The sequence below is a fragment of the Carica papaya genome, chromosome 9 (assembly GCF_054855325.1).
Source record: "Carica papaya isolate Zhongbai chromosome 9, ASM5485532v1, whole genome shotgun sequence".
NCBI classification, from domain to species: domain Eukaryota; kingdom Viridiplantae; phylum Streptophyta; class Magnoliopsida; order Brassicales; family Caricaceae; genus Carica; species Carica papaya.
The window spans coordinates 31,059,260-31,084,764 of record NC_142317.1 but is presented as its reverse complement, the minus strand read 5'-3'; the positions used below and the strand labels follow the sequence as shown (position 1 = coordinate 31,084,764).

General features: G+C 38.6%; 1 protein-coding gene across 2 annotated transcripts in view; it reads right to left on the bottom strand.

Moving 5' to 3' along the window:
- Nucleotides 1-1,262: 1,262 nt before the first annotated feature.
- Nucleotides 1,263-25,505, bottom strand: part of LOC110810074 (HNH endonuclease) — a 28,830-nt gene continuing 4,587 nt past the window's right edge. Inside the window, exons 2-5 of one of the 2 annotated variants that reach the window (XR_015816166.1) lie at nucleotides 8,766-8,804; nucleotides 5,661-5,745; nucleotides 5,402-5,560; nucleotides 1,263-1,484 (exon numbers count right to left, since the gene is read on the bottom strand). Coding sequence is in view for 1 of the 2 variants with exons in the window: in XM_088210932.1 (XP_088067058.1) it covers nucleotides 5,478-5,560; nucleotides 5,661-5,745; nucleotides 8,766-8,804 (207 nt within the window). In the remaining variant the exon portion in view is untranslated. Of the gene's footprint in view, nucleotides 1,485-5,185; nucleotides 5,561-5,660; nucleotides 5,746-8,765; nucleotides 8,805-25,505 lie in introns of those variants that run through there. The other variant, XM_088210932.1, reaches the window with a different exon arrangement.

Below are 25,505 nucleotides of genomic sequence, written 5' to 3'. Positions count from 1 at the left end.
ATGGGTAAAAACTAGCTTTCCTTTTCAAACCCTAGGAATCCTTACAAGTTGCACTTTAAAAAAAAAAAGAGGAAAGGCAGAAATGAAAATTCCTTGGTACCTCTTTCTTGATTCTTCCCTCAAAAATATTCCATACATATATTTATATATCACTTGTACCAAAGTAAAATTAAATTTAAACACATTAATGGATGAGGAGGAATTGTTGAAATTACCCGCGTGTGTTTCTGGTCCACGAATGAGATATTTTGCAAGGAGGAGCAAATATAGGCCACATCTTGTATATTTGCAGTGGGACCCAATTTTGCATATCGTGTAATCAACCCTTTTTGGCATTCACTCTTTTCTTTCTTTTCTTTTTGTATTTTAATTTTTTCTCTTTGTGATGAAGCAATTTCTGCCCTGTCATCGTTGATGTCTTTTTTAAGTTCTGCTTTTTTGAAAAAATTATTAAGTTTTTTTTTTTTTTTTTTTTTTTTAAAGAAATATGTGAGTAATATCAATTTTGTTTGTCTTATTTTATTGTGGAAAAATAATTAGATTCCAAAATTCTCAATTAATAAAAAGGGTTAGAAATAATTATTGTAAAGATGATTTCACCTAATGGAAAAGCAAATTTAGAGGTTGGTTGGGAGCTCACTCAGCCAATGTGGAAAATGCCAAAAGCATACCCACTAATCTACAGTGTCAGTAATTAACGTGACGTGTCACTTTTAGTTCTTTTTCTTTATTATTATTATTATTATTATTATTATTTTTGTTTTGTTTTGTTTTTCCAAATAATAATTTAAATTAATCAGAAGTAACACATAGATAGGATGTGTTTTTTAAATATGGGTATTTTCATATTACATTTAAACTTTCTATTTGAAATAAAAATTAATTTAAAATTACTTTCCTAGTTAAATTATTTTCTTGGCTTAAAAAAAAAAAAAAAAGAGAGAGAGATGGCAATAGCCTAAATGATATGATAATAGTTTAATCATATATATATATATATATATATAAAGATTAAGTCAATGGGTTTGAATTTGATTATTATTATTATTATTATTATTTCACAATTTTCATGATGAATCATTTTTATTTTTGGTGCGATTGAGGATGAAACCATATGGCCACTTTATCCATGTTGACCTTTCTTATGCATAAAAAAAGTAAGCCATTGACATATATGCCAACCTCCCACTATAAATCACTCTTGATCAAGTGTGCTTTATCTTTTTAATAATAATAATAATAACAACAATAACAATGAAATATTAAAATGAAATGAGTATTTAAATATATCAAATGCGGAAGCGAGATCAAAATTTCAGTTAACATCCCTTACACGAAAAACCAAAAACGTACTTAAAATATAAAAGATTAAACTAATTAAGAGAGAAACTCGAAAATAAAACTATGAGTATGACTACAGAGTCTCTAGGCATCCCATTCGTCGTCCTCCTGCGGAACGGGCTCGGGAACCATGTCTTCCTGATCTGAAATGGTTAAATAAGGAGTGAGCTACACTAGCCCAGTAAGAACATCACGATATCTCACCGTCACGGAGGTAAAGGTGGGTAGAAAAACACAAAAAGACCAATGGAGCATAATTTACAATAAACTCGTTTATTAACATGAAAACCTTCACCATCCACTTACCTCGGTGGAATTTATGAAAACAATATAAGAAAAATAATAACATTATCATAATCATGGAATAATATAAGCTGTAAAACATAACACTTATCACGCCTCTTGTAATTCAATCATTGTACAACATATCTTTTTCTCATTTACCAGCCTACCAGTATCCGTGGGGGTCCATAGGGGTTCCGCTACCCGTTAACCTTTAACATTCATAATCAGTTTCCAGGGCCGTCCTCATACCCCGTCCGGTATGGGCACCAAAACCATGAACCTCAATACCCCGTCCGGTATGAGGGTGAAACGGGCCGTCCCCATACCCCGTCCGGTATGGGCGCCAAAACCATAAACCTCAATACCCCGTCCGGTATGAGGGTGAAACGGGCCGTCCCCATACCCCGTCCGATATGGGTGCCAAAACCATAAGATCTCCATACCCCGTCCGGCATGTGAGACCACAATCCCGGTAGGGTTCCCTACGGACCTGGTCCGTCCACCATCTCCCAGGATATCTAGTTAGGCTGACCCTCATAATACAATTATCAGTCTACACAATCTTTCATTTTCCTTTTCCTCAGTCAGCATCATCAATTCACATACAAACAAGCAAAACAGTAATTCATGCCGAACAGACAACATACAGTATCAGTTTTTCAGTCATTCAACCCATGATTAATAAAAACGTAGTATTTGCACACAAATCTGTAAAATGAACACATCAAACCTCATTTTGCATTTAAAGCTGTAAACAGGCTAAATAACAGTAAATCACCAATCACACTAGACTCGGGCTCCATTAGCCACCTTAAGCAATTTCACACATTCGTTAATTCAAGAAATACCGTTTTATCATTTTGAACTTTAATACCGTGATAGGAAATAGGGTGAGGGGTCCTTACTTGTTTTCGGGATCCGAATACGATTCACAGTGCGCCTGCAGGCCGTCCCTAATTTTCCCTGAATTTTTCCCGGGGAACTGAAACACACTAACAGTACCTGCACGTGTTCCAAAAAAAATCCAAATTAGGCCCAGGGCCCCTTTCGGACCAAATCGCAACTCCGGCACGGCGGCTCCGCCGTGCTCCGGCGACGGCGCCGCCGTTGGCGGCGGCGAGTCGCCTCGGGTTGGCTGTTTTCGGCCGAATTCGGCCACACTCGCATTGGTCCTTGTCAGAAAACAACCCTAGGGCCCTCGGGGGGCCAAAAATCACGGAAAAGCGGAGCTTACCGGCGGCGGCGCTCTCGGGTACGGTGGCTCTCCGGCGAGGTTCGTGTTTTGGTGATTCGGCTTCGGTCAACCTGTAGAGAAAAGAATGGTGATCACGGTGATATAAAAATTGCATCGAACGGAGGCCGGGAAGGACCTCGTCGGAGGCAAAAACCGAGAGGGGCGCGGCGGCGCCGCTGGGTTTCGGCCGCGTATTCCGGCCGTTTGGCCGGGATTTCGGCCTCAATTTGGCCATAGGAGGAATCAGCGGAGAAAAACGAGTCGGGGGTATGAAATTTACCTCGATCGGCGGTCGGAAATTTCCCCGGTGCGGCGGCGGGTGGCGGCGGTCGGCCTCTGGTTCGTCTTCTCCGGCGAGCGGCGGGCGGCTAGGGTTTGTGGTCTGGTGTGGGGGTTCTATTTATAACCCCTTGCCTTTTGATCACAGCCGTTCATTTCGTTTTAATCTGGGTCGTCGGATCGCACCCACGCGGATCGCCAACGTGGCTCCTTTCGGAGTGACGCGGTCTTGCCACGTGGCAGGCCCCGGTTGGCCGGGACTGCTGACCGGGCCTGCTGACGTGGCTGCTGACGTGACCCCTTTTTTTTTTTTTTTTTTCTCCTTTCCAGGTGCTACATATCTAAAGTTGGAATTCATGATATATACATCAATCCACTGTTTGTATCACAAGAGTTTTTTCTTTTTTTTTTTTTCGATTATCTTTAAATCTCTTGGCCACCATTGTAGCATCTATGGTCTTCTTTTTCTAGATTTACTCTAATGATTTTAAATATAAGTTATAAGTATATACTTCATCTGCAATTGTTACAGATTAAGGTCACTCAAAACTGTTGATTCTTAAACTATTTTTGTACTAAAGCAACTTGTGCCGCCTTATATATAGATTTCCTTTTGGGGATTACGTACATATAAAAAGTTGTTGAAAAAATTCACCAGTTGTACTCAATTAATTAGATATTCCTTGGTTTTTCTTTTTCTCTTTCAGTTCGAAGCTTGTCTTTAATTAGGGTTTTTGAGGAGGTTGATGAATTTTGCTGGAAAGGAAGGCAAAGAGTAAAACCTGGTAAAATGATTGCAAAAGAAAAAGTTGGGATTGAGTCCACTAAAGAATAGTTTTAGTTGAAATATGAAAGAAAAAGTGAAGGGTTATTTTCAGATGAGGAAATGCAAAAATATCACACACACACACATACACATAGGGTTTGTGGGACACGTGTATGGCATCAAATTCTGGGTTCCTATGAGGATGACCAAATTTGGGTTTTGTCACTTTTTTTAAATATATTTTGTAAACATTATAATTGATTTTGGGTGCCTCTATTTTTAAAAAAATTGTTGCTGAGAACAAAAGCATCTAAAGAAAGTGTGGTGTAAAGTTCTCTCTTTTTCAAGAAAAGAAAGAAAGAAAAGTTGAGAAGTTTAAGTTCAGTTGCCTTTCCCTGTTGTAGTGGAGAACTGATGGGAACACCAAGCTTTTCAGCAAATAGATTCAAACTACTACATTATATATATATATATATATATATACACACACACATTCAATAAGGAAATAAAGGGAGAGCATTACTTGCAATTTGCATATAAATTATGGTAGATTTGACTTTTCAAGCATTAGTTTAATGAAAATTCTCTATGGGTACTTAACAAAAACTATAAGTAAATACTAACAAAAAAAAAAAAAAAACAGAAAATAAACAAAGTAACTTTGCCTAGTTGGAAATTTGCAGATAAGTCACTTGGATCATAAATTCCTGTCTTTAAAACGACATCAACTGAGTTTGATGTATACCACAAAACTCGAATTCAAATAGGATACACGCCTACAAACTGAAAAATTATGACATAGTCGGACTACAAACGATTTGGAACACCACCTTCTAACTAGTTCATTTTAACCGTGTAAGAAAAAATCTAACCCGGTATGATAAAATACTTGTTAAAACCAATTGAATTCACAACGTAAACCTCCCACAGTGCAGAGAAATTTCTTCTACAAACCTTCAACATACACAAACCATGAAGTTCTACCCTAAAATATTTTCAAGAATAAGAAAGATATTTAAGCATTGGATTATTGCAAAATTTATGAATTCCATCCACAAAAAAAATTATTGAACGTTACTTGGTTTTACCCAGAGTAATTTTCATTTGCTTGAACTTGTCTTTGTGAAATCTGTAATTTCTTCACTGCGCCATTATTTAACTGCCAAAACCTCATACTAAATAACTCTTAACATTATTAGATTCATACACAGTGAAATAATTAATTCAATATTTGAAGTGGCTTTAAAAATGCTACAGAAAAAGCAATTTTATAGGCGGAGTTTCTTTCAGTACTAACAGTGTAATGGATTTATATTAGAATGTAATTATGCAAGCATTGCTATGACTTGATCAATTAACTTTCCTGCACAAAAGATTCAGAATCTAGCCCGGGAGTATTGAAGTTAAACATTAAAAGATCCAACATGTAACTTATTTGCAGTTTGATTGGAAATATGAAGAATGATAATTAGTTAGCATGCAACACTACATAATACCTTTTTTTCTTCTCCAGTGGCCTCAAGGGCTCGAACTGTGGTAGTTAGTACTCTCTGTTCTGCAACCAGTTATTGGTCATTGAATTCTACATCCACCACTGTCTGGTGCACGGCGCACATTCCCATAGGCTGACACTTCAAGAAGATCCATGTCACGACCTGAAGTCCATCCAATCCAAGGGAAAAATTTGAGTGTTGGTAATCCAAACCAATTTTCTTTTCTACAGAACTTTATCCATGTCTGTTAGACCGGGAATACCTGAAACCCGACAGTAGGAACTTTTTTGAATGAGGTCAGCTCTAGATATTTCAGTCCTATTCCCCTTTGATCGATTAACTGTTGCCTGCAGGAAAGTCAAACAAAACTCAAGACTTTTTCTCTCACTCCCATAGCATGAATGTGGGAATCGACTTTGACATGCACAGATCTGGACAGAAAACGGTAAAAACTTACAGGAGCATTTGCTAATTGATTCAGGAGCATCTAGAATATAAGGTCACAAAAAAGAAACTTATAGGGTCCATAGGGTCCATTGGATGGAGAAGAGAGGGCGGGAGGGGGGGCGAGAATGAAGGGAGGAAATGACAGTGCTCTAATTCTCCCAGCAAATTACTCATTTCCCTCCAAGTCATTCTCCATTCAAATTCAATACATTATACTCCAACTAATATGTTACCTAAATGACTGAATTAGCCCCCGTCTATTTCCTCTTCCCTGACCTCTTCTCTCCTTCCAAGCAAGCCATAGGTTCCGAATTATCAATATCCCACATGCCTTATTTTGATGCGTATAAGTGCTTCATTCAAATGAGATTACAAGGGTCATTCAAATGAAAGAATCCTCCATCTAGCAAAGAATTTTGAAATTTTTCTTGCACTTTGTTCTAGCAATTTTTGAAATAAAGAGATTCTTGCACTATTCTAGAAATTTTTCTTGCAAATTACTCAACTACTGGTATTGAATTGCCTATTATTTTACGAAAAGGTGTTCGTTCTTACACAATGCATCCCATACAGGATTATGTCTCATATGATAAACTGTTTTCAAAGTATCATGCTCTTATGAGTAAATTTGACAGTAGCCCCTCAGAACCAAGAACGATTCATGAATCTCTCAAAATTCCTGAGCGGAATGCTGCTATCCAAGAAGAAATTACAGCACTTTAAAAGAATGGGACATGAGAGTTAACTAATCTGCCTTCAGAAAAAACTCCAATAGAATACAAGTGGATTTTCACCACTAAATACAATTCTGATGGTAGTATGAATCGGTACAAAGCACGACTTGTTGCTAAAGGTTTCACTCAGTCATATGGAATTGATTATCAAGAGACAGTCGCTCCAGTTGCCAAGCATAATACTATCTAGGTACTATTCTCATTAGTTTTTAATTTTAATTGGCCTCTTTATCAACTAGATGTGAAAAATATTTTTCTCAATAGTGATCTAGAAGAAGAAGTGTATATGAAAGTCCCACCTGAACTTGAAATAAATCTATAAAAGATATGTAAACTAAAGAAAGTACTTTATGGACTCAAACAGTCACCGAGAACATGATTTGATAGATTCACCAGCACAGTGAAACATATGGGATATAAACAGTGTCAGTCCGATCACACATTATTTGTCAAGCACTGTATCACAGGAAAGAGAGCTGTACTAATTATATATGTTGATCATATTATCCTGATAGGTGATCATAATGAAAAGATTCACAAACTAAAAGACTTCCTGGCCAAAGAGTTTGAAATAAAAGACCTTGCAGTACTCAAGTATTTTCTTAAAATGGAAATATCTCGGTCCAAGAAAATAATTTCTATATTTCAGCGGAAATATGTCTTAAATCTTCTGAACGAGATTGGTATGCTTGGTTGTAAACCGCAGAAACTCCTATAGAGTCAAATGCTAAACTTAGTTTCAGAAATGATAGTAAACCTACTGATAAAAAAATGTATCAGAGACTTATAGGCAAACTTATCTACTTGGCTCACACAAGACTTGACATTTGCTTTACAGTAAGCACTGTGAGTCAGTTCACGTCTCAACCTACTGAGGAGCATATGAGCGTTGTCTATCGAATTTTGAGATACTTAAAGATGACACCTGGATAGGGATTATTTTTTTAGAAGACTATGACAAGAGAAATTGAGATCTTTACTAATGTAGATTGGGCAGGATCTGTAACCGATAGGAGATCCATATCTGGTTATTACTCATATGTATGGAGTAATTTAGTCACTTGGCATAACAAGAAACAATCTGTTGTATCAAGAAACAGTGCTGAAGCTGAGTTACACTCACTTGCTCATGAAATATGTAAAGGAGTGTGGCTGAAAAAAATATTACTAAAACTAAGATTTTCTGCTCCAACTACTATGAGAATTTGGAGTGATAATCAATCGACTATTAGCATGACCAAGAATCCTATGCACCATGACAGAACTAAACATGTCAAGATCGACTGACACTTCATCAAAGAGAAAATTGAAAGCTAGGATATGTCACTACTATACATCCCAACCAGTCAACAAACAGCAGACATACTCACAAAAGTACTACCAAAAAGGGTGTTCAACAATTTTGCATCCAATATTGGATTACTCAACATTTATGTAACCTTGAAAAGGAGTGTAGAGTGTATATATATTTACATATATATTTATATAAGGGATAACTTATTCTTTTTTAGGTTTTTTTGTCCTCTCTTTGGTTGTTATGACAGCTGGATATGCCCTCCACTTTAACAACTAATTTTTCTCTTCTTCAACTTATTAGAATATTTTGTAACCTCTTTTATCAGGGCTAGTACCTATATAATAGCACTTCTTGTGCCCGAGAAAATCAAGGAAAATAGTGAAAGGAATTCTCCTCTTCATTTTGTTCAAATTCTTCTTCCTTCATTTCTTTACTATTTATCTATATATTTTAATTGGAAATAATAAATATAAAATTAATATTATGGTATAATTCACATCATAACAATTTGAGACTTAAAAAAGACTGAAGACATTTTCTTTTTCTGTCTCTAATTTTAAAATTTAGTAAATAAATCATCTTTTAAGAAAATAAAAGGCAGAAATCAGAAATGAAATCATAACTAAACAGTTTTCTATGACTGCAGGCCCCAAATTTTACATATGAATTTCACAATTTTGATGGAATTCCAAGCATACCCGATTTAACATTAGTGACCATCCTAAATATACTATATATATATATAGATATAAAGACCTCAGACCTGCTCCAAAAGGAAAAAGGAAGAAGTAGAAGCATCATAATATAGTGAAACTGGAAAACACAACATTGCAAACCCAGGCAAACTTTTCTATTTTGTTCAAAGGCAAAGTGGTAAAGCGTCTCGTACCTGCAAAACCTGGCAGTTTTCCAGTGTGCTTTTTCCTCCCTGAAGTTAGACAATACTAATGATCAAACCCAGCACTTACAAATAACAGAGACAATAAACTAAATTGCTGCAACCATCATGGCAAAAATAAAGTAGGGAAACATACATTTAAAAAGGAGACGCAAATTTCTACCATTTCTTCCTAGGTAACTGTGTTTGCTCGTGTATACACATGGTCTGATGAAAAGAGACCAAGTTCAGACAGGCCTTTAAAACTATAGTATTGCAGTACCTTCACTTGGAAAGAAATGCAACACCACAACAACTGATAAAAATAATTTTGGTCAAAGTAGCACCATAAATAATACTCAATGACAAAGGCATCCTGATTAGGTAGAAATTGTGTCATCAAAACTTTCATGACTCTATCAAGAACAAGGCCCTTGCCCGACCATTTTCTGTTATTTGATTTTCTGTAATTTCCTTTTCTGCAATCTCGGTTAGAATAATTGTTTTGGAATTATCTTTTTACCAATTCAAATTAGGATCACCGTAAAGCTTGATTATCCCACGGCCGACCGGTAAACCCTTGTCTACCTATATGAGGCCTGTGAATGCTAAAAGATTTGTCCTCATTGGTAGTAAATCTTTCGACGTTGACAGTGTTGGAAAGAAGCTTGATGGACTTTGTATCAGTGAAAATAAAGGGGAAGTAGAGTATCTATTACACTAAATAAGGAAGATGTCAAATGGTTTACTGATGCCTAATGCGATTTTTATTGGAAAAAAGGTGGCGACTATTGGAGAATAAAAAAGAAAAACCATCATCGCCATCTTTCTTTGTATTGGGCCCAGCAAAGAAGCTATGAAGCTCTTGAAGCCAAAACAAAGCCGCCCCTAAGCCTTATGGATGTGGAGGCCCAAGTTGAAAACCCGCAATGACTTGTCCAACTCAAAAGATAAGAATACCCTTGAAACAACTGACACTCTCACTCAATCTGATCAGGGAAAACCTAAAGAAGGTTGAAATTCAGACATGACCATCATCTGCTACGATGAAAGGTATGTTGAACTTAGCTTCTCTACTGAGGATAATATCAACAAAACCCTATCAGAGAAAAATCTTGCTTCACAATCTTCATCTCGATCTCTCAACAGATGTCGCGAGCTTGATATTGTTCAGAACGACTTGGAGGAATTTCCTATTGTTTTCATGGGGCAACCAAGAAAGTCGGAATCAGACGATCATTTATACTCTTCATGGGTCTTGCAAAACATCGGGAATATTCAGCAAAATGATTGGGTTAACCTACGAAAACCATGAGGCACAAACCATGGCATTGTTTGAGCAACTGGAAAAGAGAATGATGGAGAAGAAAACTACTATTGAGAAAACACCAAAAATGAAACAGAAGCAAACTGATGGTTGTGCCAGAGAGCTGAAATGTCTCGAATGCTTAGTGAACTACAAGGGTAGACAAAAAAAGAGCTTTGATGAGGAGATAATTACACAAATTTAATGATTTCAAAAATTATATCTTGGAATGTTAGGGGCCTCAACGACGTTTGGAAAAGGAATGCTTTGAAAGCCTGTCTCAACAGATAGAAACCAATCATTGTTTGTTTTTAGGAGATGAAGATGGAGACGATTACTGACGATACTATTAACAGCATGTGGAATATTGATGATGCAGGTTGGCTAAATATTCCTACTAAGGGACCTGCTGGGGGCATTTTGATTGTCTCGAGGAAAGAAATTGTTGAAATCAGAGACTTCTTCATCGGTGAGGTAATGCTCGCTTGCCTCTTTACCTACATTACTAATCAAAAAGTCTGGTTCTTTTCTGGAGTGTATTGTAAGGGAAATGTGGCCGAATGAAATTTATTATGGATTGAAATCTTCTTCTGTCTCAACAAAGGGGGAACAAAGGAATAATCGGTGGAGATTTCAACATGATCCTTAGGTGCAGCGAGAGGTCTGGTGACTAGTTCTCTAGTTCCAACGTCAATGAGTTCCAAGAACAAATTAAAAGACTGGATTTAGCTGACTTGCCATTGAAAGGAGAACGGTGGATTTGGAGTAACTCGAGAGAGAGCCCCTCATTTTTCAAAATTGACAGATTTCTCGTTTCATCAGAATTACTGCTGGAATTACCATCTCATTCACAAAAGGTACTCCCTAGAGCTTGATCTGACCACTTTCCTATTTGTCTTGATCCAGAAGGAATCTAGTGGGGAACCTATCCCTTTTAGACTTGATAACAAATGGCTTAGAACAGATGGTTTCAGAGCCTTGGTCAAATCGACTTGGCCTTCTAAGAATTTCAGAGGCACCACCAGTTTCAAACTTGCCAGTAAGCTCAAATATCTTAAGGAAGAGATCAAAAAATGGGTCATCACTACCGGTAGGGCAGAAGAACTGGAAATTAGAAGCATTATGTCAGAAATTGAAATTATGGACAATGTTGAGGGGATTTTGCGTCTCACTGATACTGACAGAGAGAAGAGGACACTTCTGAAACTCAATCTAGCCAACAAATTGAACATGGAAGTTATCTCTCGGAAGTAAAAATCGCGAGAGAAATGGGTTATGGATGGTGATAGAAACACTAAATATTTCTACTATTTGGCTAATCACAGGAGAAGTAACTATGCGAAAGAGCTCCTCGTTGACAACAAAAGTTTCGAGAGGAACACCACCATGAGAGAAGTTGCCAAAGACTATTTCCTTGACCTGTATTCTGAGGAATCTTGTGCAAGACCTAAACTGAACAACCTAAATTTTGCCAAAATTGACAATCAAGCTATTATGGATTTGGAAGCTGATTTTAGTGAAGAGGAAATTTTGGCCAGCATCCGTGCTTGCAATGGGGACAAGGCCCCAGGACCTGATGGATTCAACCACAAGTTTTTTCAAGAATATTGGGACATGGTGAAGCAGGATTTCCTTGAGTTCTTCAATGACTTTCACAAAAATTCCTCCTTTGTAAAATCAATCAACTCCACATTTCTTATCCTTATCCCTAAACAGAAGGATGCTAAGCAAATCAAAGACTTTAAACCAATAAGCCTTATAGGCAGTATCTACAAAATATTATCAAAAGTTCTAGCCAACTGCTTATCTAAAGTGTTATACCCCATCATCGGAGATTCTCAGTAAGCTTTTGTCCATGGGAGACAGATCATAGACGCCATCCTTATGGCCAACGAAATTGTGGATGAGGTCTATAGGAAGAAAGGCTAAGGTATACTCTGCAAGCTAGACATGAAAAAGGCTTTTGACCACATTTCTTGGAACATTATTGATTACATGCTCGAACGAATAGAGGAGCTAGATCTGCACGTGCATCTCTTCCACCAGTTTAGTAGTCTTTATAAACAGTGGTCTGTTTAACTTCTTCAATGCATCTAGAAGCTTGCGACAAGGTGATCCCCTCTCCTTTTTACTCTTTATTATTGTCATGGAAACTCTTCACAAAATGGTTGACAAAGCTAGAGACCTACAGCTTCTAAAAGGTATCGTGGTGGCAAGCCAAGATAAATAAATGGAGATTTCATACTTATTTTTTGCCGATGACACCCTATTCTTTTGCCAAATGAATATAAGCTCAATTTTAAACTTGAGGTGCATTCTTCTATACTTCCAAACTGTCTTGGGTTTAAAGATTAGTTACAACAAATCTAAGTTAGCAAAATTTGGCATCAAATACTCCGAGCCCTCTTTTGCTATGGTACTGGGATGTAAGGCCACAAATCTACCCATCAAATACTTGGGCATCCCTCTTGGTTCTAAACACAAAACAAAAGCTGCTGGGAGCCTATAATCGACATTTTCCAAAGTAGACTGGCCAATTGGAAAAAGAAATTCCTGTAAAAAGGTGGTAAGCTCACACTCATAAAGAGTACTTTGTCTAACCTACCCATCTATTACCTCTCGGAGCTTACCATTCCAGCTAGTGCAGCCAAAAAATTAGAAAGTATTCAATGTCATTTCCTTTGGGGTGATTGTGAGAACAGCCGCAAGCTTCACTTGGTCAACTAGGATGATATCAAACAACCTAAAGAAAAAGATGGACTGGGGTTAAGGTCCCTAATGACACTTAACAAAGCATTACACTGTAAATGGATTTGGAAATTCTAGAACAGCACAAATTGCCTTTGGAAAAATATCATTTAATGCAAATGGTCCAGTAAGGATCTGTATAATATGACCATACTAAACTAGAACAACTATGGAAGAAGCCAATGGAAGAGCTTCATGCAATATAATCACATTATTTAGAACTGCTCCACTTGGGTCATTGGTAAGGGCAACAAAATTCGTTTTTGGCAGGATGTGTGGCTGGGAAACAATAACCTCCAATCCCTTTTCTCCCACATATTTGCTATCGCCTGCGACAAGGATATCCTAGTTGAAGAATTATTTCAGGGGAACACTTCTTTTCCAGGTGCAGCGGGTGGCAATCGTAATCTCCAAGATTGGGAAATGGAGGAATACATGGAATTATCTGCAACTACAGTTAATATACAGTTAAATCTCAATGACGACTAACTCAAATAGAAATTAAACAAAAATAGCACCTTCTCGGTTGCTTCTCTTTACAAGTACCTGGTGGGCCCTACAAATGGAAATGAGTATGTTTTTCCCAGTAAAATCATATCGAAGTCGCAAGCTCCATCTAGAATCTCCTCCTTCACTTGGGAGGCTGCAGAAGAACACATCTTGACCATTGACAGTCTCATGAAGAGAGGTTTCCAACTAGTTAACAGATTCCCCTTATGCAAATCCAACTTGAAAAGTTGTAAGCACCTTCTGTTATGATGCCCAACCACTTACAGTCTGTGGACGGATCTCTACAGTCTAATGGGTATTCACTGGGTTATAGCAAGCTCCATCAAGGCTCAACTTCTCGCATGGGAGGGTCTCACTTTCAAGAACAAGTGCTTTTGACTAATTCTACTCACTATATTCTGAATTGTTTGAAAAGAAATAAGCAATAGAATTTTTGAGGGTATTGAGAGGAATTTTGTTAATATCAAGGACAAATGTTTACACTTTTTTAGTTCTATTATGTTAGGGCAGAACCTAGATAGTTTAGATGATTTTGGGCTCATTGCAGATACCTTTACCGAGCTGTAAATTCCTTGTACTCGGGTGGTGCCCCCTTGGCGCCTGATTAATATATGTCTTACATTTTCTTCTCAAAAAAAATTGTTTTAGAATTTTCTACTCTCTCTATTCTCATTCTCTACTCTCTATTCTCTATTCTATATTCTCCAATTCTCTTCTTCTACTGCCCGCTTTTTTCTTACTCTCTTCTCTTCTACAACTTTTGTTCACCAATGGTTATCCAAGGCCTATTTTGGCCACCTCATGAATCAGTGGTCTAACAACTTAGTATCAAAGCAAGGTCAGGTGCGCTCTCAACGGTTAAACCGACAAAAAACAAAGGGAAGGTTGTGATGTCATATTCTCAATGAGTGACACAACTGGAGGAAACGTTGAAAGGAATTGACCAGTGAATGGAAGATTTCATGACTGAAATCTATACAACCGTAGACACTAAGATGGCCGAAAATAATGCTCAGCTGCAGGCCATGATGTTTGAGATTCGAACCCTGTTGGGTTCAGAGTAACTAAGCCACCCCCCATCTGTAACACAAGTGCCAAACACTGAGGCACCCGCTTCCTCTAAAGGATTGTTACCACATCCAAGGGAAATGACAGTGGGAGCAGTAGCCATCACTCTCAAGAGTCTCTAAGCGACACTTTGGGGCATGACACTCCCCGGATGGATATTCCTGTGTTTGAAAGTGTCATATGTATTTTCATGTGTATGGAGTGGCAGATGACCAGAAAGTGAAGTTGGCTACTCTATTCATGGGAGAGAAACAAGACACTTGGATTTCAAGGATGGTAGACGCGAAACAAACAGCAAAAAGATCGGACAGGATTTAAAGAAGAATCTGTAGGCAGTTTTGGAGACTCTTCAGTGGCAGACATCATCTAGGAGTTCAATAAGCTAAAATAAGAGAATATTTTGGTGGAATATCAGGAGATATTCGAAGAGTTGAGGTCAGGAATGCTAGCAGGTAACCCGTACCTTACTGAGTCCTTTTTCATTTCGAGCTTCATTAGTGGGCTTAATAAAGAGCTAAGATCCATTATTATATTGTACAAATCCCTACCTGGAATATTGCTAATGAACAAGCACAACTTCAGTCCCAACACAGTGAAGTATGCTTAAATTCTAAAAATCTGTACACCACAGCCCTTACTCCAGGCAAAAACCCACTTGCAACAGCCCTTCTTCTCAAAACAACCTAACTACCTATAAAAATACTCAAAAACTTCCCAACCAGAACCCACCAAATAAAACCCTTGATACTGAAACAAAAAGACACTTCAACCCTTGCTATAAGTGTGGGGAGAAATATTTTCTTGGTCATCAGTATAGAGCTAAACAAATGATAATGTTAGAGTCTGCAGAAGAATCGGAAGGGGAAGAAACAGAAAAGGCAGACAACAGGGAGGAAGCAAAGGAGAAACCAAAAGAGCAGGGTACTTGATAAATATCGTTGCAAGCTATAGAGGGACAACAAAACGGTTGTACGGTAAAAGGTCTAGGGACCCATTAATGGTAAACCCATACTTATTGATAGTGGTACAGCTCACACATCTATCAATTCCCGAGTAGCAAAAGACTGTGAAGCCAGATTCTTGGAAACTCCAACCCTTCATGTCCTCGTGGCCAACGGGATGGTCAGTAACAACAGGACACTAGAACTTAACTGGAGAGTACAAAAAGTATGGTTTCAATGTTCTTTTTATATTCTTGATTTGGAGCATCATGGTATGGTGTTAGGAGCAGATTGGATGAGAAAACATAATCCAACAATGCTGGATTTTGAGAAGCTGCAAGTGGCTTTTATGAAAGAAGGAAAGAAAATAGTACTACAAGGGCTTTCAGAGGAAGGAGGACTGAAGCACCCGTCACATAAAAGATTGTCCAGGTTGGTGCAAAAAGAGTGGACAGGCACCAACAACATAGCATACTCTGTTAAGTGCATGATAAAAAGGAAACAGGGAACCTGCAGAGACAGCAAAGAACCAGATCATGCCACACTACAGTCAATAATTGAGCAGTACAATGGGGTATTCCAGGAACCAGATTCTCTACCCCCAAAAAGAGAGCTCCTGTAAATCTTAAACCATACCAGTGTCCATACTTTCAAAAGGCTAAAATAGACAGGCAGATTTTTAAGATGTTGGAGAACTCAGTGACCAAACCTAGACACAGCCCATTTGATTCTCCAGTGCTGCTTGTCAAGGAAAAAAAATGGTAGCTGGAGATTCTGCATCGACTACCAATAGTTTAATACTATCAGAGTAAAGGATAAATTCCCTATATTGGTGATAGATGACCTCTTTGATGAATGCTATGGAGCTACTTATTTTCTAAGGTGGACATAAGGGTCGAGTACCATCAAAATTAGAGTCAATGAGGAAGAATCTACAAGACCGCATTTAAAATTCATCACGGCCATTTTGAGTTTAAAATGATGTCATTTGATCTTACTAATGCTCCAACCACCTTCCAATCCTTGATGAATGACATGTTCAAACCTTATTTGAGGAGTTTGTGTTGGTTTTCTTTGACGATATATTAGTGTATTATTTGGAGACAGTATTTTAGACACTGCAGCAGCAAAAGCTCTCGGCAAACAGATCTAAATATTGTTTTGGGCAGCAAAAGATGAGTATTAGGGTCATTTAATAAATGCGGAAGGGGGGGATCCATCAAAATCTGAAGCCATGATATCACGGCCGAAGCCTCAGGACCAGAAAAACTTGTGGGCATAAAGAAGTTATAATTTCTTAAGAATACCTTAAAAGTTTGGAAGAAGTTGAGAGAAATGATATTGATGCGAAACCCAAAATTAACATGCAATCTAAACTCACACGTATCTAATTAGCATTAAAACTTAAATCTCTAAATAAACCCTTTTTATAAATCCGTAATTAACAAGTAATTGGAACTAAGGTAATTGGGCTGCAGAATAAAAAAAATTATTAAAATATTATAAGAATACCTTGATAAATTGAAATCAATTCTCAATGCAAGAGTAGGGTTGAAGAAACCTCAAAAGTTGCAAGCTTAGCTGCCTGTTATTTTATTGATATGAAACTTGAATGAAATAAAACAAAACAAGCGACCTATTTATAGATGAATACCGCAAGAGTCCTAATAAAAAAAAAAACTCATAATTAACTAACAATGCTTATCCATGCAGCATAAGGACTTTTGTCAACATGATCTTATGTGATAAGGACTCATGACTTACTCATAATTTCCACATGCTACATTAAATATGATAAGAACGGATTAAAGAAGAGCAAAATGCAAGGACTCTTGATTTTTCGAGATGCTGGCCATGTCCTTATAAAAGAGTGCTCAGCAAGGACTTTTAATTTGAGAGGAACATGCGGGTTTGCAGATAACTTGGAATCCAGCCATGCTTTATAGGATAAGGACTCTTCATCCTTCACATGTTCAATGTGCTTCATGCGTCTATCCAACCCAATCATGATAAGAGGAGTGATAGGCAAGTAGAGTGGTTGGCCAAAAGTCCAAGATTGTAAGGACTCTTAATGCTTAGCTTGTAGAAGATTTGGCCAAGCGTTCATGCTTTGTAGGATTCTTTGTAATACCCAAATCCGAAAATTGGTTCACAATAAATTTTTTTATATTTATAAAATATATAAATAATTAAAAAAATTTATTTTAATTAAAATTTTATTAAATTGTTGAAAAAAATAAATTAGGAATGAAATTTTGAATAAGGGAGGTGTTTTTGAAAGAAAACTTAAAAATAATGAGTAAAATTGCAAAAATTAAAAATTCGGCCACCTGGGATGACCCAATAAGCAGACTCGATGAACCAGTGTATATTGCGTGGAAGGCATGCTGACATCGGCACCAAACAGGATGCCACGCGAGCGATCCACGTGCCTAGCAATCCGACGATCCAAACCTCATCCTGCGCGCATAAACGGCCCAAATGCATTCCCTCTTTAAATGCGATCGGACAGACGAGAATGATTGCGATGGACGGCCCAGATTCGTCAACGCAATCAGCCTAAACGGAAAATCATCGGATCGTCCTCCTTTTTCCACGTCGACTCAAACGAGCGGCTTGGATTAAAGATGAGATGAGTATTTAAACTCCTCTTCGCAGGGAACCAAAACTCTAGCCGACAGAGGGGTGACTGGAGAAAAAGAAGAAGGGCAGCTAGGGAAAGAACCAGACGACGGAGAAAGAGGCCGACCACCATCGCCGTCGCACCAGAGCCATTGTCAATGCCAAAATAGGTACTTTTTCCCCCATTATCGCTCGGAATTTAATCCTGAGCTTCCCTGTGGCCATATCGGAGCCAAATGATTGACGGATGAGCCGAAAACTGCGGGCAAAGCTCGGCTGAGCCGCCATGGCCAAACCTCAAAACCCCTCCGATGACCTCTTTTCTGTTTCTTGTTTCACGCAATTCTTTGACCATCATGTTCACCGTCTTTTTCTGGTGCAAATTAGTCGAATAGGAATCCCAGCCGCGAAGGAGGACTGGCAGAGCCGCCGCACCTGGAGACCCCCTGCCGATAAGTTTCGATTTTTCAAATTTTCTAGCCAAATGAAGCTCCCTAACGTGTTTTTTCGAAGGGATACGTATAAAACCGGCCAAAACTGGATAAAACGGTTGAAACTGGCCAGACTGAGGCGAACCGCCGTCGTGAGTGGCGGAGCCGGCACCGGACCATGGCGGTGCCGCCATGTAATAACCCTAAAATTTACCAAAAGGATTTTTCAACACCAATTTTGACATTTTGGGGTATTTTTGGGTACGTAACGGGTATTTTAATTTCCGTAGGAAAAATTCAGAAAATCCGAGAACCGTCAGGAAGCGCAGTAGATAGCACGGCGTTTTGAACACCGATTCGAATAAGAATCTTTTACCCTATTCCCTATTACAGTAAATTGAGACTTAATAATTGATAATTTTGTATTTTGTAAAAATTAGAAAAACCCTAACAATAATTATAAGTCACTAGTGGAACCGAAACTGGTCAGTGTACGATTGCCCTAACTTGTCTGTGTTGCCTATTTATTTTTCTTACACCGCCTAAATTGCTTATTGTTCTGCTGTGTGCTTTAACTTATTACTTTTAATTGAATTTTCGTTTATTGATTGTCTAATCGTTATTTTTTTTTTATTGACTGATTTGAAATAAAAACCCTAATTACGTTTCTTAATTGTTAAGATATGAAATTGTATTATTTGCTTAGATGGCGTTTAATTGATATGTGAATATGAAATTAGATGTTGGTATGCAATTGGTAGTTGTTTTGTTGATGGGGATCTACATATGAAAGGCTTACTGGGTGCCCTGAGAAAAGGTTGACGGACCCGGTACATAGGGAAAACCTTACCATCGACATTATCTCAGTCAGACGGGACTAGAAAGTCTCATACCGAAAGGATTTGAAAGAAATGGTTCACCCTCCTACCGAACGAAATATCGAGGCGGTGGTATATTTGGCGCTCATTATCAGACGGGGTATGGGGACGGCCAGTTGATTAACAAATTTGGATATTGAGTTCACACATAAGGGGGACATCTCTATAGACCTCTAGAGGAACCAATACGCAGGTAAAAAGGAGAGTTGTTGTACTTGTCCACTTATATATAAAATCATAAAATTATTTGAGTATTTATTTTATAGGTTGGTTTTGGAAACTCGTAACGGTAAGTATGAAATACAACGATTTTATGTTAAATGAATTTATTTAAGAAAGCAAATAGCTCCATTAGTTGTTTTATAATTTTTACCAATTTTTGGTTTCCGTATCAGTGATTAGTGTGATGTTCTTACTGAACTAGTGTAATTCACCATTTTATTTCAAATCAAGAAGACCAGAATCCAAATCCAGATCCTGATTAGTAAGAAGGTTGTGAGTAGATTACCTCCCAGACCCCATCAAACACTAGTGGAGGTTAACCCCCTAGAACATTTATTTACTTGTTCTCAATCATTTACTCGTTTATTTTTACGAAACGCTGTAGAAGAGACATTTTCGTAACTCTATTGGACATTTTAATTTACTGTTTAAGGAATGTAAACCATAACATTATTGTTTGTTTCAGCATTTAAAGTATGAATTTGTTTTCTTTAAGCTCCAAACCTTTACAGTTAGTATCAGAATCGCGTTACTCGAAACCATTCCTTACAAAAAGATTGAAAAACACTGAAATACTACCCGATACTCAATCTTCTCTTGTGAAATGTAGGTACAAGGATATGATGAGAGGAAGGAACCGAGCAGACCGGGATGGGTCGCTTCGAAAAGATGTCAATTGACTCTTTGAGATGTTGGAGAGACTTATCTCTGCCCAGCAGATCTGGAAAGAAATGAGGAAGTTGTCTGACCCTCCACCACAACACAGTATGAGTCACCCTTACAATGAGAGGATCCAATACCACCCCGATACAACTCTACTCCTTCATCATATCATTCGGCACTGCCACAATACAATTCAGTGCCCCCACCATACAATCAGGTGCCGCCACAAGGTCATCCAGCTCTCCAGCATAATCCAGTTCCTCTTCCACGGAATCTAGTTTCACCCATGATGGACCCCACCTACATTGAGAGGTACAAGAGACTAAACTAATCTATCTTTGCAGGGGTATCTCCTTCGAAGAGGCCAAGTATTGGTTAACAGAGACAAAGAAGGCATTCGTAACTCTTGGGGTGGTTCCCGAACAGAAGATTGTACTTGCCACCGACATGCTCGTGGGTGAGGTAGGTCACTAAGTGGGTGGCAGTTGAAACAGGCTACCCTGCCCGTCCCAGTCACTTGGGAACAGTTCTTGGTAGCCTTCAACGCAAAGTACCTTCCAGAGCATCTTTAGCATTTGAAGGAAATTGAGTTTGCACACCTGGTTCAGGGCGATATGACAGTGTCAGAGTATGCTCGAAGATTTCTAGAGTTTGGTCAGTACTCTCCTGAGAGTATGATGGATGAAGGCAGAAATACAAGAAAGTTCGAGTAGGGTCTCCGTCCTGAGATCAGACAACAGTTGTATGTGTTCGAGCTCGGCACCTACTCAACAGTTATGGCCAAGGCACAGCTAGTAGAAAGGAACTTCCGTATTTTTTCTTCAATAGTAAGCAATTCTAGACCCCCGGTTCCACACTGCATATCAACACCTACTGCACTAGTTCAGCAGAACAAGAGAGCTAGGCCTATGACTCAAGTCTCTTCTCAGGGTCCGGCAGCAGAACACAGTAGGACTTGCCAGCACTGTGGCAAGAATCATGGAGACCGTTCTGTTATCGCTTCAACAATACATGCCACATATGTGGGAGTGTCCAATATTACGCGAGAGAATGCCCGTGAAATCAGAATCAGGTCAGACCTTCCATCCAAAGCAGAGGTTACACTCTCACCCAGCAGGATGCTGAAACCAACTCAGACGTGATACAAGGTACGTATACTATCTATAACCACCTTGTACATGTTTTGATTGATACTGATGCTTCACATTCTTTTGTCTCACATGCTTTTGTAAAAAATTTGAATATGTTACCTGAAAATCTTGATTCTATACTGTTTGTATATACTCCTAGACATAGGACACTATTAGGGGATATCATATACAAATCTTGTATCGTAAAGATAGCCGATAGAGAATTGAGTATACACCTGATAGAAATAGACACGGAGGATTTTAATTTAATTCTGGAGATGAACTAATTACCTGCGTATCACGCCACCATAGACTACTTCCATAAGAACCTTGTATTCAACCTTCATAATGAAGAGTCATTCACAAATTAATAAAAGTGTTGGATATTTTTTGTCCTCATAGCAATTGCATTGTTATATGACACTTTAACTCGGTTATCTTTTCTACATTAGACAAAGTTAAGAAAAAAACCTGCATCTAAGAGATCTCTGTGATCCGAGAATTCCCGAATGTATGTCCTGATGAACTATCCGGACTGCTAGTAGATAGGGAAGTCAAATTTACCATAAATCTTCAGCCTGATACCCAACCCATCTCAGTTGCCTCTTACCGCATGAGTCGTGTAGAGATGGAAAAGCTGAAAAAACAAATCAAAAAATTGCAGAATAGTGGGTTCATCCAACACAGTATATCTCCCTGGGATGCTGGAGTTATGTTTGCAAGGAAATATGATGGGTCCCTGAGGTTGTGTATTGACTACAGGGGATTGAACAGAGTCATAATCAAGAAAAAGTACCCCATCTCCCTGATTGATGATCTTTTCGATTAGTTACAGGGAGTTCAGGTTTTCTCCTAGATACACTTGCGTTCGGGTTACCATCAGGTAAAGATCAGGGCAGAGGACATTCCCAAAACAGTCTTCAGGACCAAATACGGACACTATAAGTTTTTGATTTACCATTTGACTTAACCAATGCGCCAACTATTTTTATGAACTTGATGAACAAAGTTTTTAGGCAATTCCTACATCAGTTGATATCCTAATCTATTCAAAGAGCAGAGAGGAATACGCTCATCACCTGACTTAAGTTTTACCAGTTCTCAAGAAAAATAAATTGTATGCAAAATTGAGTAAATGTGCACTTTGCCTTGAGCAAACTACCTTTCTGGAGCACATAATATAAAAAAATGGGGTGTCAGTGAATCCCGAGAAGGTTGAGACAGTACTCGGTTGGAAAAAATTAACTTCGGTTAAGGAGATCCGTAACTTCTTGAGAATAACAGGATATTACTGCAAGTTTGTGAAAGAGTTTTCTAGCCTAACCGCTCCATTGACCCTACTTACAAAAAAAAATATCAAGTTTGAGTAGAACGAAAATTGCGAAATGAGTTTTACAAAACTCAAGAAACGGTTGACTACCACACCCGTGTTGGCTTTACCGAGTGGGACAAGTGGATACACAGTATATAGTGATACCTCCTATCTGGGATTAGGTTGTGTTCTAGTGCAGCATGAGAAAGTTATAGTTTATGGGTCTATGCAGTTGAAGAGTCATGAGAAAAATTACCCACTCACGACTTGAAACTTACCGCTATTATCCACGTCCTGAAGATCTGGCACCACTACTTGTATGGGAGACTTTTGAGGTTTATACAAACTATAAGAGTTTGAAGCATATATTCACTCAGAATGATCTCAACGTGCATCAGAAGCGTTGGATAGAGCTCCTCAAAGACTACGATTGTAAGATTTTATATTAACCGAGCAAGGGCAATGTGATAATCGATACGCTCAGTAGAAAAAGTGCAGGTATGTTGGCTCACTTAATTGTTTTTGAATGCAAGATAATGGAGGCTGCGCAACAGATACGGCTTCAGGACTTGAAGAGGATTACATGTATGGCTCATCCAATAGTCCAACCCGAACTGATTCAGAGAATAAAATGAAGCACAATTGATCGATTCTACTCTAACAACTCTCATGAAGGATATAGAACAGGGAGTAAATCCAGAATTCCAAGTCTCTGCTGATGGCTTGCTCAGATTCCAAAATAGTGTCCCATCCGACAGTGAACTAAAAAGGGACATGACAAAGACCCATAACTCAAAATTCACCATGCATCCCAGAAGTACTAAAATGTACCAAATTATATGACTCCGTTTTTTGTGGAGCGGGATGAAAAGAGAAATTATCGATTTCATCTCCAAGTGCTTTGTATATCAACAGGTTAAGGCAGAGCATCAACGCCCAGGTGGGTTACTTCAGTCGTTACCGATCCCGAAGTGAAAATAAGAATATATCACTATGAATTTTGTAACAGGACTACCAAAAGCATGCTTAGGACATGATGTTATCTGGGTAATTGTTGATCGACTCACCAAGTCCTCTCACTTCTTAGCTATCAAGATGATTGACCCCTTAGACAAACTAGCAAGAATTTATATATGGAAGATAGTCATACTACATAGAGTTCCAGTGACAGTGGTATCCGACAGAGACTTCAGGTTCACATCTCGATTTTGTTCTAGTTTTCAGCAAGTAATGGAGACGAAACTGTTCCTCAACACCGCATTCCACCCTCAAACTAATGGACAATCAGAAAGGACAATTCGTACATTAAAGGATATGCTCCGACCTTGTGTTCTACACTTCGGAGGTCATTGGAATGATCACCTATCCTTGATAGAATTCACCTACAATAACAGCTACCAAGCAATTATCGGCATGGCCCCCCATATGAGACATTGTATGATCGACCCTAAAAGTCACTGATCTGTTGGGAATAAGTGGGTGATAAAAAATTGTTTGATTCGGACCTCGTAGAGAAGATTACAGCTAAAATAATTAAAATCAGGAAGAACTTCCAGACAATTTAGAGTAGGTAGAAGTTATGCGGACACCCGAATGAGAGATTTGAAATTTAAGAAAGACGATCGAGTGTTTCTTAAGATCACCCCTTTCAAAGGAATCAGCAAGTTTGGTAAGAGGGAAAAATTAAATTTCAGGTTTATTGGACCGTTTGAAATTGTAAAAAAGGATTGGTACGTCCGCCTACAGACTAGCACTACTTCCAGAGTTATCCAGAGTCTATAATATGTTTCATGTGCCTATGCTACGCAAGTACAATCCGAACTCCTCACATGTCCTGTCTCACGAGCCCCTTTCACTTCAGGAAAATCTATCCAACGAGGAGGTACCAGTAAGCATTGTGGAACGGAAGAGCAAAATACTTTGCAACAGAGAAATTCCTTTCGTCAAGATCCTATGGGAGATCACACACAGGAATAAGCCACTTGGGAGCTAAAATCAGACTTCAAAATCCCGTACTCCCAACTGTTTAACTAAGTGAGAGGGTGACAAATTTAAGAGACCAAATTTTTTCTTAAGAGGGGAGAGTTGTAATACTCGGTCCCAAAAATTGGTTTAGGATAATTTTTTTTACATTTATAAAATATATAAATAATTAAAAAAATTTATTTTAATTAAAGTTTTATTAAATTGCTGAGAAAAAATTAATTATGAACGAAATTGAAAACAATTTTAAGAAAAATGGGCAAAGTTTTTAATAAGGGGGTATTTTTGAAAGAAAACTTGAAAATAAGAGGTAAAATCGCAAAAAAAAAAAAATTTGGCCACATGAGACAGCCCAGTCAGCAGTCTCAACGAAGCAGAGCACGTCGCGTGGCAGGCACGCTAACATCGGCACCACGCGAGACACCACGCAAGCGATCCACGATCTGCGATCCTGGCAATCCGACGGTACAGGCTACATCCCGAGCGCATGAACGGCCCAAATGCATTCCCTCTTTAAACTCGATCAGACAGACGATACTGATCGCAATGGACGGCCCAGATTCGTCCACGCAATCAACCTAAACGGAAAATCATCAGACCGTCCTCCTTTTTCCACGTCGACTCAAATGAGCGGCTTGGATCAAAGAGGAGATGAGTATTTAAACTCCTATTCGCAGGAAACCAAAACCCTAGCCGACAGAGGGGTGACTGGAGAAGAAGAAAAAGGGCAGCCGGAGAAAGAACCAAACGCCAGAGAAGGAGGCCGACCACCATCGTTGCATCGAAGCCACTACCGACGCCAAAATAGTTACTTTTTCCCTTTTTCCCACTCGAAATTTAATCCCGAGCCTCCCTGTAACCATATCGGAGACAAGAATCGACGGTGAGCCGGAAACTGCGGGCAAAGTTAGGCCGAGCCGCTGCAGCCAAAACCCAAA